General features: G+C 37.3%; 1 protein-coding gene across 18 annotated transcripts in view; it reads left to right on the forward strand.

The window, feature by feature from the left end:
- Window positions 1-13,919, forward strand: part of EPHA6 (EPH receptor A6) — an 872,069-nt gene that overhangs the window by 765,306 nt on the left and 92,844 nt on the right. For 17 of the 18 annotated variants that reach the window (XR_005383133.1, XM_038582514.1, XM_038582517.1 and 14 more), the window contains one exon: window positions 4,476-4,685. Coding sequence is in view for 17 of the 18 variants with exons in the window: in XM_038582514.1 (XP_038438442.1) it covers window positions 4,476-4,685 (210 nt within the window). In the remaining variant the exon portion in view is untranslated. Of the gene's footprint in view, window positions 1-4,475; window positions 4,686-11,179; window positions 13,470-13,919 lie in introns of those variants that run through there. The other variant, XM_038582529.1, reaches the window with a different exon arrangement.

Raw genomic sequence — 13,919 nt, forward strand, 5'->3', positions numbered from 1 at the left:
CTCTTACTGTATTGTTGGAGCCAATTGGCTAGTGTCTTGGTGAGAATTTTTGCATCCATGTTCATCAGGGATATTGGTCTATAATTCTCCTTTTTGGTGGGGTCTTTTGGAATCAAGATGATGCTGGCCTCATAAAATGAGTTTGAAAGTATTCCCTGTGTTTCTATCCTTCAAAACAGCTTTAGTAGAATAGGTATTATTTTTCTTCTTTAAATGTTTGGTAGAATTCCCCTGGGAAGCCATCTGCCCCTGGACTTTTGTCTCTTGGGAGGTTTTTGATGACTGCTTCAATTTCCTCCCTGGTTATTGGCCTGATCGGGTTTCTATTTCTTCCTGTTCCAGTTTTGGTAATTTGCGTGTTTCTAGAAATGCATCCATTTCTTCTATTTTGCCTAATTTGTTGGCATATAGCTGCTCATATGTTTTTAAAATCGTTTTTCTTTTCTTGGTTGTGATCTCTTTCATTCATGATTTTATTAACTTGAGTCTTCTTTCTTTTTAATAAGGCTGGGTAGAGGTTTATCTGCTTATTAATTCTTTCAAAGAACCAGCTCCTGGTTTTGTTGATCTGTTCTGTAGTTCTTCTGGTCTCTATTTGAGTTCTGCTCTAATCTTATTATCTTTCTTCTTCTGCTTGGTTTAGGCTTTGTTTGCTGTTCTTTCTCCAATTCCTTTAGGTTTGAGGTTAGCTTCTGTATTGGACCTTTTTTCCAATTTTTTGAGGGAGGCTTGTTTTGCGATGTATTTCCCTTTTAGGACCACTTTTGTTGTATTCCACAGATTTTGAATGGTTGTATTTTCATTTTCATTAGTTTCCATAAATCTTTTTAATTCTTCTCTAACTTCCTGGTTGACTCATTCGCTGTTTAGTAAGATGCTCTTTAACCTCCATGTGTTTGAATTTCTTCCAAATTATTCTTGTGATTGAGTTCAATTTTCAAAGCATTGAATATATGCAGGGGAGGATCCCAATCTTTTGGTATCAGTTGAGACCTGATTTGTGACCCAGTATGCAATCACAATATGTTTTCAGTTGCATTCAGATGAAATGTTCTATATATATGTGTGAAATCTATTTGGTCCAGTGTATCATTCAAAGCCCTTGTTTCTTTGGTGATGTTCTGCTTAGAAGTTCTGTCATTTGATGAGAGTGCTGTGTTGAAATCTCCTACTATTAGTGTATTATTATCTAAGTATCTCTTTACTTTGGTTATTGATATCCTTGGCGGCTCCCACATTAGGGAAATAAATATTCATAATTGTAGGACTTCTTGTTGGATAGACCCTTTAAGTATGACAGTGTCCCTCTTCATCTTTTAGTACAGTCTTTGGTATAAACTCTAATTTATCTGATACAAGGATTGCTACCCCAGCTTTCTTTTGAGGACAATTTGGTAAATTGTTCTCCACCCCTTCATTTTCAGTCTGGAGGTGTCCTTAGTTCTAAAATAAGTCTCTTGTAGACAGCAAATACATGGGTCTTGCTTTTTTATCCAGTCCGATAACCTGTGTCTTTTCATGGGATCATTTAGCCCATACACGTTCAGAGTAACTATTGAAAAACATGAATTTAGAGTCATCGTATTACCTATTCAGTCCTTGTTTTTCTGGATTGTTTCTTTGGGCTTCCTTTTTCTTTTACAGTGTCCCCCTTAATATTTCTTACAGAGCCAGTTTGGTGATCACATATTCTCTCAGTTTCTTCCTATCCTGGAAGCTCCTTCTCTCTCCTATTCTGAATGAGAATCTGGATAAAGTATTCTTGGCTGCATGTTCTTCTCATTTATACCCTGAATATATCCTGCTAGCCCTTTCTGGCCTACCAGGTCTCTGTGGAGAGGTGTGCTGTTATTCTGATATTTCTCTCCTTATAAGTTAAGAATCTCTGATCTCTTCGCTGCTTTAAGGATTTTCTCTTTATCTTTGAAATTTGCAAGTTTCACTATTAAATGTTGAGGTGTTGAATGGTTTTTATTTATTGGGGGGGGGGTGTACCTCTCTATCTCCTGGATCTGAATGCCTATTTTCTTCCCCAGATTAGGGATGTTCTCAGCTATGATTTGTTCAAATACACTTTGTGGTCCTATGCCTCTCGTCCTCTTCTGGAATTCCAATAAAACATATGCTCTTCCTTCTCAAGCTACCATTTATTTCCCTAAGCCTTTCCTCGTGGGCTCTGCATTGTTTGTTTTGTTTTCCTCAGCTTCCTTCCTTTCCATCAACTTGTCTTCTATGTCACTTACTCTCTCTTCCACCTCATTAACTCTAGCAGTTAGACCATCCAGTTTGGATTGCAACTCAGTTAATCTGTTTTTAATTTTGGCCTGATTAGATTTCAATTCTGTAGTAACAACGTCTCTAGAGTACTTTATGCTTTTTTCCAGAGCCCCCAGTAGCTTTATAATTATACTTCTGAATTGAATTTCTGACATCATATTTAAATCCAAATTCTGTAACTGTGGCAGAGAGTACCGTTTCTGGTTCTTTCTTTTTTGGTGAATTCTTCCTTCTCGTCATTTTGTCCAGTGCAGAGTGGCTGTATGAGCGAACTGAGTCAAAAATACCAACCACAATCATACACCCTAGATGATTCCAAAGAGGTCAGAGACCAGAAAATAAAAGAACAGAACAAAATAAAACAAAATGACCACTAAAGTGAAAACAAATTGTAAAAAAAAGTAGTAGTAGAAATAAAAAACCAAAAACAAAGAAAAAAAAGAGAAAAAAAAAAAACAGGATCATGGTGGTGAGGAAGTGGTAGTGGAGAATATAATCTACCTGAGGGGTCCTAGAGGGTGATCCTCTTGTTTCTGAGTGTATTTTGTTCTGTATGTTAGAAAATGCTCTATCCAAAATTTATATAAACCAACAATACTTATAGAAAGACTCAACACTCTCCACAAAAACATAAACAAGATAAAAGAGGGGGGCAGAGTGGGAAGGAAGGGAGTATAATCTCACAGAATGAACCAGCACAATATTCCACTTGGTTCCGGGTGTATGTTGGTCGTGTTTTAGAAGGTACTAACTTCCACCATTGTAAAACAAAATGAGACAGAAAAAAACAAAAAATACCCATTTCGTATATCTACAAAAATTAAATTGAATACGTTGAAGGGAATCCAGAAGTGAAAAATATGTATCTATGACATGTAATTGTAGAAATATGAATGTCAAAACAAAAAAAGTTTAAAAACAAAGAGTCGGTAAAATATTGTAGTTAAGGTGGGAAAAGAGAAATGATTGGAAATTTAAGCCTGATATAAAAATGAGTTGAAATGAAAAAAAAAAAAAAAGCCCCTCTAGTTGTATGTTCTATTTTCTCTCAGTCCTGGAGCTTTCCAGCGCTGCTCAGCTCCTAAACTCGCTCTTCCCCGTCCTTGCAGCGGGCCTCCTGGGGGCGGGGCCTGCTGCGCTGGTTCCCAGGTGTGAGCACCTGCGGAGATGCCCTGCCCCGCCCCGCCAGGGGGCGGGGGGGCGGCTCCGTGAGCTGTGGATCCCGCGAGACCTTGTTCCCCGAGGCCCCGCCCCTCCCAGGGGCCAGGGGAGACGCCGCGATGGCGGTGCCGGGTCTCCAGCCCTGGGGCCAGCTGCCCCTGAGTAACTACCCGCCGCTCCAGGTCCGCACTGGCCTGGCGCCCCGGGACAGGTGGCCCTGACCTGCACCGCAGGAGCGTCCCCGCCATCCTGGGCCCTCTCGGCCTCCGCGGGCGCCGGGCGGAACCCGCCAGCCCTCCCCCGAGGTACGCCGCGGTTGGCCGTGCGCTTCCCGCGGGGGCTGCTCCTCTTGTAGCGACGCCGAGGCCTGGAGGCTTCCCTGCGATCCCGGCTCAGCCGACTTCCCTGCGGAGCCCTCTTCTGACCGGAAATTCCAGGGACTGGTAAGGTCCCGGCGCGTCCCGGGCTGCACTTCCGGCTCGGGGCTGCGCTTCCGGCCGAGGCTCTCCTCTTCCGCTGGAGCCGGGCGCCTCGCGGGCCGCCCCCACTCCAGTTCCCTCCCACTTTCTCCGCCCTCCTACCCCGATAGGAGCAGAGGCCCTCCTCTCGGTGGCGTCCGACTGTTCTCCCCTTACGTCTCAGGTCCAATTGGTCCGTGTTCAGGATGGTGTGGAAGCCCCGAGGGTGAGTTAGCGGCGCGGGGTTAGAGCCCCAGGAGTTAGGGCCGCGCCGCCATCTTGCCCCGCCCCCATCCCGTCCCGGGTCTGTCGTCCTTCTGCCCACCTGTACGGCAGGTGCATAGGTCGCAGCTACCGGACGTGAATTCTGTTCTCGCGGTGGTCGTGGCTGCTCCCTAATTTGACTTAGGTCCCCCTTGATATTTAAAGTTTTTGAAATCAGATTTTCTCGAAGTTAATTTGATTGGTTCTCTTGTATCCTTTGTTCGTCAGCTCGTCCACGGTTTTGCTTGATGCTGCACACACGCACACGTCCTACGTTAAAATAAATCAATGTAAACAACTGTGATTGTCTTTCAGAAACACGATGGCCATTTCACAGTCATCCAGTTGGTCGGTATGCTCCGAGGCATCGCCTCAGGGATGAAGTATCTCTCTGATATGGGCTATGTCCATCGAGATCTGGCAGCTAGGAATATATTGGTCAACAGCAACTTAGTATGCAAAGTGTCTGATTTTGGTCTGTCCCGGGTGCTGGAAGATGACCCAGAAGCTGCTTACACAACAACTGTAAGTTTACATGTCCTTTTCCAGCATAAGTTGCTTACTTGTGTTGTTTTCAATATTATTAGAATAATTCTGTTTTTTTCTAATTTTCTGCTCGCACGTGTTCTAAATTTAACATCATCAACGGAAAAGTATTTGCTTTTTTCTGAGTGCCTCGTCAAAAAACAAAACAACAACAAAAAACTTAGGTCTGTTTGACTGTTTTCTTTCTCCCCTTGTACTGGGACTTTAATATCATGCTTGAGGCCCGTGTTTTCACTGCCCTCACAACAAAGCTGCCTTTGCTTGACGTATTCTTGATGCTTAACAATTATCTCCTTTAAATGGAGTTCTGTATAGGCCAGTGGTGAATCAGTTGCATCAGTGCTAGTGAAGAAGCAATGGTTATAAAATCACTTTTTCCCCCTCACAGCAAATGTTATGTAATGAGCTGATCATACTTCCAGATGAACAAGATGGGTTTCTCTGGGCACATATTAGTACACTCTAAACTTTTTTTGAATGATTCTTGGGGAGAATACGAGCAGGAATAAGAGGCTAAAACTTGAGAACCAAACTGTCATCTGTAGATTATACAATTCCAATTTAACTCATGAATACTTTAAGCATTTCTGAATGCCCCAAAACCAGTGCATTCCACTGACCTTTTTGGTTATTGTTTCAAGGATTTCAATCTCAGAGTCTTTCTTCAGCTGTCTGAAAGCTAATAATTTGTACAACTATCCTCTCTCCTGTTATTTTTGAAACAAAACCTTCACCATCAGCTCATTTGACAGTCACCTTCAGTGAAAAGTAAGATTATTGAAGATGTTTTTACCCTCTCCTCTTTCTCCAACCTTATACATTATTGTAAAAGAGGCAAATCCATTATTTAGTTCCCTTTTATTTCATTTTCTATGAGATTGTTTTGAAACCTCACCATATTCAATTACTCCAGAAGAGATGCAAGTTTAACATTATGAATGAAACGTATTATGCTCTCACTATGCTTGCACTGTAGAAATGCTCTGTATTACTTTATTGTTGATATTTTCACTAATTTTTTCCAACAAAGAATTATAGTGCTAAGGAAAATAAATTAATCTCTGAGAGCCTGACACATAAGGTAGCAGCATCTTTGATCTTTTAATTTGACCAAAAACCTTCATAAAAATAAAAATCTAGCATGTCTGAAAATAAATTGTTCATTTCAGGGAAAGCACTATTTCCAACTCCATTTTCTAATTGGAAAATGTCATAATTTTTTCCATTTTTTTCAAGGCTTTTCTTTTTATAAATGTGTAACTTGAAGCAACTTTTCAAGTTACAGAACAACGTAGATAAGATTTTTCTATTACGCATTTTATTTCCAACCTTGAAGAATAGTGTTTAAAATTATTGTGTAAATTTTATACAGTATAATATTTATAAAAATTCCAACAAATATGGTCTAAAAGAGCAAAATCATATGGAATAAAGAGTAGAAATACGATGTAACTATTATACTCTATGTATGCCTATATGATATACATGAAATTCCTATTAAATAATATTTTAACTGCTATTTAAAATGGGAAGCTCATACCTAAACTTGATACTAATAAAATTGGCAGAGTAACCCAAATTTTGAAGCATATGTAAGTTTTATTGTGTCAGATTTGAAATCCAGCTTCCAGGCATGTTCTTCTGTCTAACATGATTATAGAGACTGAGAGGCCTCGAACAGTGCTATTTTAATTTAAATCTGACTACAAAATTAAACATCAGGTTAGGTAACCAGAATATTAATGCTCTAAAATGCCTCTTAAAAGCTATAAATTATGTCTCAATTAAGAAATAACATTCTGAATTTAAGAAGCATCAGTTGAATGGTAAATAATATGAGTACTTTTTGAAAATTATTTTTATTTTTTTTATTCCTGTGTAAGTAATGTACAGTGTTATATTGGGTTTAGGTGTATAATACAGTGATTCATTGATTCTATACATTTCTCAGTGTTCATCACAATAAGTATACTCTTGGGCAGCCCTGGTGGCTCAGCGGTTTAGCACCGCCTTCCACCCAGGGCGTGATCCTGGAGGCCCGGGATCGAGTCCCTCGTCGGGCTCCCTACATGGAGCCTGCTTCTTTCTCTGCCTGTATCTCTGCCTCTCTCTCTCTCTCTCTCTCTCTCTCTGTGTGTGTGTGTGTTTCTCATGAATAAATAAATAAATCTTAAAAAAAAAAAAAAACAATAAGTATACTCTTAATTCCCTTCGCCTATTTCACTCATCCCCCCCATCCAACCCCCCTCTGGTAACCACCAATTTGTTTTCTGTATTTAATTGTCTGGGTTTTTTGTCTCTTCTTTGTTTTGTTTCTTAAATTCCACATATGAATGAAATCATATGGCACTTGTCTTTCTCAGACTGACTTATTTTACTTAGCAGTATACCTTCTAGATCCATCATGCTGTTGCAAATGGCAAGATTTCATTATTTTTCTTATAACTGAGTAATATTCCATTGTATGTATATACCACACCTTCTTTATCCATTCATCTACCATCAGACACTTCAGTTGCTTCTTGGCTATTTTAATTAATGCTGCAATGAACACAAGGGTGCATATATCTTTTCCAATTAGTGTTTTCATATTTTTAAGTAAATACCTAGTACTGAAATTACTGGATCATGTGGTATTTCTGTTTTTAAATGACTATACCACTCTGCATTCCCACCAACAGTGCACAAGGGTTCCTTTTTCTCCACATCCTCACCAACACCTGTTGTTTTTTGTGTTTCTGATTTTAGCCATTCCGACAAATGTGAGATGATATCTTATTGTGGCATTGATTTGCATTTACCTTATGATGAGTGATATTGAGCATCTCTTCATGTGTATATCGGCCATTTGTATGTCTTCTTTAGAGAAATGTCTGTTCATGTCTTCTGCCTATTATTTGGCTTTTTTTTTTTTTTTGGTGTTGAGTCATATTAAGTTCTTTATAGTTTTTGAGAATTAACCCCATATGAGATATATCATTTGCAGATATCTTCACCCATTTGGTACATTGTCTTTTTGTTTTGTTGATTATTTCCTTTACTGTGCAAAAACTTTTTATTTTTATATAGTCCTGATAGTTTAAATTTGCTTTTATTTCCCTTGCCTTGGGAGACATATCTAGAAAAATATTGCTATGGCCAATGCCAAAGAATTATAACCTGTGCTCTCTTCTAGGATTTTTATGGTTTCAGGTCTCACATTTAATTCTTTCATCCATTTTGAGTTTATTTTGTACATGGTTTAAGAAAGTGGTCCAGTTTCACTCTTTCGCATATAGTTCAGTTTTCCCAACACTCATTGTTGAAGAGACTGTAATTAAGAACTTTAAAAAAAATCTCAGAAATACCTGTTTAAAGGCTCCTAGGGTACAAGATATCATACTTGGTTTTATACTGAATATGACAATTTAATACTTGAAATAGCAGCATTCTTGCCTTCAAAGAGCTTACACTTTTATAGAATGCCCTCATACTTTTTAGCTGTTCAGTGCATTAAATGTTGACATACAAGTCTGAATAAAGAAATATGGAAGTACCAAAAAGAAGAGGTCTGGAGAAGACTTTACAAAAAGCTAAAATTTGAACCAAATATTTAAAAAATTTTGTTAGACTGTTGGGGAATTCACATATAGGAAACCAAAAAAAAGAAAAAGATATGGAAATTTGGGGAAGTGAATAGACATGTTGATGGAAATGTGGAAAGTTTAGAATGGGGGAGAATAGTAGTGGACAACCCAGATTTCTAAGGTATAATGGCAAAGTTAGTTGGGTGGTACTTCAAGAAATTTGAAGGTTTTTTATAGAAATTAAAAGACAGACATTGATTTATTTAAATAGAAGAATGACAAAAACACATGCATGTCTTAGAAGATACTATTGACAACAGTATGAAGGAGAGAAGGATTGAAGGACAGGAGGACTGGCTATAGGAAACCAGTTAAGGAATTATTGCTATAGGCCAGAAAGGCCATGTGGCTTTAATTAGAGCAGTGGCAATTGGAATAAAGAAGAAGGTAGAGAAATGAAAAACATATTATGAATATACAATTTACAAGAATCAGTAACTAATGAGATATGAATTATAAAAAGGAAGAAGGGTTTAAAGATGACACCAGTATTTTTAGATTAAACAACTCGTTGAATGAGATGCTATTCATCAATTCAGAGAATCCCTGTTAGAGATGGCCTGACTAATGGCATTAGATTTCAAAGCAAAATTATAACAAAGGGTCATAGGCACAGTGTTTCAAAGTCATCAAGATAATGGCAGATTGAGCATTGGCATTCTGTTGCAATTGTGTGTAAAATGTTTAGTTTATATATACTTAGGCTCCAAATTCTTTTTGTATTTCCTTTTTAAAAAGGAGTGAGATGCTTAGAAAACTTTACTGCCTAGTGAAGATATATTATAATTCAAACAAACTCTGTATAACAAAATACAGGAGAAGAGTCATTTATATGAAATTATTCTTTGTTTTATAAAACCATTTACATGAAAATAACTTTAAAGAGTAAGCTCCCTTGATACATTTTTAAAGTATAATTTTATTTTTTAAGGTGTTATCTATATTTAACTTTCTTAGAATATATCTTCTACCTTAAACAATTTTGATTTTTTTTCACTTACTAGATAGCTGTAATTGTTACTTCTTCATTATTTATGTGTGTTTTTATAATCTGCATTAGGAAGGGTCTGGAGAAAAGGGGGGCTTGTGAAGGGTTTTAAAAACAGGAAGACATGGATAAAGATCTTTTTGTAGTCTTCAAGAAAATAATTCTTTTTTTCAGTTTGTATTTTTTTTTTAAGATTTTATTTATTTATATTTGAGAGATACAGAGAGAGAGGCAGAGACATAGGCTGAGGGAGAAGTAGGCTCCATGCAAGAAGCCAGATGTGGGACTTGATCCTAGGATTCTGGGGTCACGACCCAAGCTGAAGGCAGATGCTCAACTACTGAGCCGCCTAGGAGCCCCAAGAAAATAATTCTTAGAATAAAAGTATGCCTCATGGAAACAGTACCCTCCTAATCAAAACAGGAGCAGAATAGATATTTTCCTTTAAGATGACTTTGCCAATTTACAGAGCCACATACCACAGCAAAGAGCAATAAGGACTGCTAAAAAGACAGTCTGTAAAGTTAGAGTGACCAGTGTGAAGCCGGTACTGGGTATAGCATTGGACTGCTCAGCAGATGAGCAGAATGCCCATTGGAGCCAGAGTGACCAGACCAGAAAGAGATGTGACAAGAGAGATTACTTTGCCAACAATTAGTAAGTCCTTTGTGCCTTATTTAGAAGATATATATATATATGTATATGTAATACATAAGAACATATTATTTACATTATAAAATATGCTAAAGTAAATAGAAGAATGAGATTTACAACAAATTTAAGTAGAAATTCTACTATGTCTTCCTATAACTTAAGAGCATATTACATGTTCTGTTTCAGATGTAAGACCTGTTCATTCAGCATGTACTCAACAGGGTTTATTATGGAGTTGCCATACTTAAGGCCCATATTGGTCTCCTTGGAGAGCCAAAAACTAAACATAAAGGGATTCTTTAGAATGGATAAATCACTACACAGAGGGTGGATCAAGAGTAACCAAATACAGTAAAACATAAGAGGTGTGCAGATACCTGACTTCCTGAAGTGAATGTTTAAATCTTGAGACATGTCTAGCTTTAAAAACAAATATTTTTGATAAAGGTGAGACAAAAATTATATTTCAGATCATTCACTATTCTGCTTTAATATGAGTAATTAAGATTTGCCTGGAGAGTATGTTTAACCTGATAAAACATACTCAGAGTTTTCACTCGTTTTTGTATATTTTAAATAAAAGAGTTACTGTAAAAAGTTATACAGTAAAAAAAAAAAAATTAAATGCTTTTACCTAAAATCGTATAATATCTGATGCAGTGACTAAAAGAACTTGTACTGAGAAATGTTTCTAGTTTCTTATGTTGAAAAATAAAACTTTACCTTTAGAAATCTACTCCATCAGGTCATGGGTAGTGTATAGGTGATGTGCTAAGATAAAGCTTTTGGTAAAATTTATCTTACACTAAGTCTACCCTCAATGAACCAGGGCCAACTTGAAGAATGATTTTTATTTCAATTGTTCCTTCAGATTTAGCCAAGCTGAAAATGGAGGGGGTATGATTGCTTCAGGCACAAAGGCAGACCACTTAGGTAGATTATTTTGAAGCTGTTAGCCCCCAGAGAAGCAACATACAGTAGCATAAATAGAATATAAAAAGAGGATCCTGCACAGGATTCACTGAAAAATTAAAGGAAAGGAAATGACAGTTTCTTCTAGGTAAATGTAAATTCAGCAGTCTGAGTAAAAAGGAAAAAAGTGAGAAAAATAGCAATGTTATCAGAATGCTGTAATGTGAAGATTTGAATAAGTTTGTTTTTTTTTTTTTTCAATAAAACGGTGATGAACAAATAAACCTTGGAAGAATGAAAAACAATAAAATCCTGGTGAGAAGAACCAAATTCATCACTAAGAAAAGAATTACGCCATTTGGGAAAAACAACTAAAGGACTCTTCACAAAAAAATAGTTCTCACATGGCAGACACTATGATAGCAGTCAGTCAAAATCAGTCTAATACAGAGGCCATTACAATTAGCTGAAGAGGAAGAAATCAATGTGCCAATATTAGGTTTCCTAATTTCAAAGGAAAAAACGTGCCCTTGAGCCAGCAAGAGTTTGATAGATTAATTCATGAGAAGAAAGTCTGACAGTTTTTATTTACCTTTGTCAATATAAGCTTTTTGTAAAGGAAATTCTAATGATCTGATATGTAGTAGCTATATTCTCAGAAATGAGTGTCTCTACACTTTGAGCCCAAATGCCAGAAAGCAAATCCCCAACTGTGGGGATGAAAGGGCAACAAAGCTTTATACTAAACCAAAGAGAACGTTTGTTAAATGCAAAGCAAGAATCTTCCTCATTAACTGTTCAGGAGGTGAATGGCACACACACAGGCTGAGAGACCCAAAATCTTAATGGTAGTGTCTGCAGTGGTGATATCGAAGGACACAAAACTTCTTTGAAATATACTGTTTGAGTGAATTGACAGTGGCAGATCTTGAGCAAAATATGGAAGTGGGAATCAACAATACCAGAGGAAATTAATATTTAAAGAATCGTTTCCTGAAAAAGCCTCATCTCTGAAGCTTAGGAAACAACAGTTTGTGATCATTACAGAGCTGTTTATAGTAAAACAAATGAAAAAGATTTGAAGATTATGGGACACAGAGGAGAAAAGTACTGAACGAACAGATAGCTCTATCAGAAATCCAGAAGACAGAGGGGACCATCTAGCTAAATCGTGCATCCCGTTAAGAAGCCAAGCCATGCTTTGGGGAAATCTCCATTTGCCATTTGTGCAGAGCATCTACAAAACCAAGCACTCCATCTTTCCCATGTGCATTTTAAAGAAAAGTCCCTTAAACCTGGAAAGGCATTTTTTTTTTTTTGACCTGGAAAGACATTATTGAAGATAAGAGACCACTGAGAAACTTCTTGTTTAGCACTCAAAGTTTGGTGTATGACTTTCGAGTAATTTGTTTTGTTAAAGTAATGAGTTCCTTTAGATTTGTGTAAAGCCCTGGAGAACAGGAGAGTTACCATTTACATTTTTGTAAGGCTTTCCAGCACCTAAAATAATATGCTATTTAATGACTGCTTCATTAATTGCTGATAATTAAACCAATAAGAAAAGGGTAGGAAGTGACTGAAACTCTAAGAACAATTTTTTTCGGTAAAATTATATTTATTTCTCCTCTGATATCACTGTTAATCACAAACCATCAACTAAGTGAGCCTAAAATAATCCTTAATGCATCAGAAAGAGGTGAAAAAATTGCAATGGAAAGCAACAAATGTAACAGACATTGAAGCACTTACAACAAAGAGTCACAGAGGGGAAAATTCTGTTTTGAAGTCTCTGAACACATCCGGTTGAAAGTTTTGAGCACAAAAGGATGCTTACAGCAGAGATAAGATACAAGACATGGTTCATAAAATCACATAATACATAAAATTCTAATACCTACAAACATCTGAAATACATCCAGTCCTTCTAACCTAAATGCTAATCGATGAGGAATAATCAAATGCCAGTCACAGTTCTCAGAGTATTCAACCTACACCTGATGATTAACCAAGAACCACAGGAAACACCAGGCATTGTTTGTGTTTGTGTTAGTAACATCCAAAACTGCCTCATTCAGAGTTAGTCTCCCTGCTCCCAGTGATTTTAGGACAAATCCAGGCTAAGTGGATTTACCGAGAAAGATCAATCAGCAGATGTTCAGTAAGCAGAAAGTACAGTGCTCACTGGCCCGTCTTGTGTGTGTAGAAAAAAGACAAAGTAAGACAATGAACACAGAGCTGCTGACTTTAAATCTAGAATTCCAAAGATACCACCTGGAGAAATAGTCATTACTAATGCTTAATTACGAGTTTCATCTCTGATGTTGTAAGAATGCTTTCTTTTGTTGTTGTTGACCATAAAAACTAGAAAGAAAAACATTATAAATGCCAAATAAATCACATGAAAGCTCTGGAGAAAAGCCTACTTATTCCCAGTGTAAAAAGCTTCCCATCAATAGCAAATAAATTGATAAAGGGTTCCAGTTATTTATACTGTTCCTAGTTGACCCTGTTAGCTGCTGACTCAACCTCTTGTGTCATCTCTTCCTTGCTAATAAAATCGGGGTGCTTGTAATGAGCTCAGGTCTCAGAAATAAACCATGATGTATATAAACCAGTTATATTTATACCATTCCCCTTTGACACTTAAATTTTACACACTGGTCACTTAAAAGTAAAGTGAGAATGACAACTCCTGAAAAAATTTCTGGTTGAGGTCTCACAGAAATAATATTGAATAAAGGCAACAAGCTTAAGGAGACAAACCCAAAGCTGAGGATGGCCAAGAAGTAAAATAAAAAGAACTTAGTTCGTGATGCGAGGATATATGAGCATTTGACCACAAAGAGCCTAGTTCTCCAATGAAATTGTGCTTCTGTGTCAATACAACCATTTGTGGTGTACAAGCGGAAACCACTTACTCCAATTATTTTCTTATAATTTAATGAAATGCCTTATTTGCTTGGGTTCCTGAGAATTGGGCATCTATAATTCTGTGAATGGTAATCCAAAGACATTCTGATACAGTAGCCAATA

The sequence above is a fragment of the Canis lupus genome, chromosome 33 (assembly GCF_011100685.1).
Source record: "Canis lupus familiaris isolate Mischka breed German Shepherd chromosome 33, alternate assembly UU_Cfam_GSD_1.0, whole genome shotgun sequence".
Classification (NCBI taxonomy): Eukaryota; Metazoa; Chordata; class Mammalia; order Carnivora; family Canidae; genus Canis; species Canis lupus.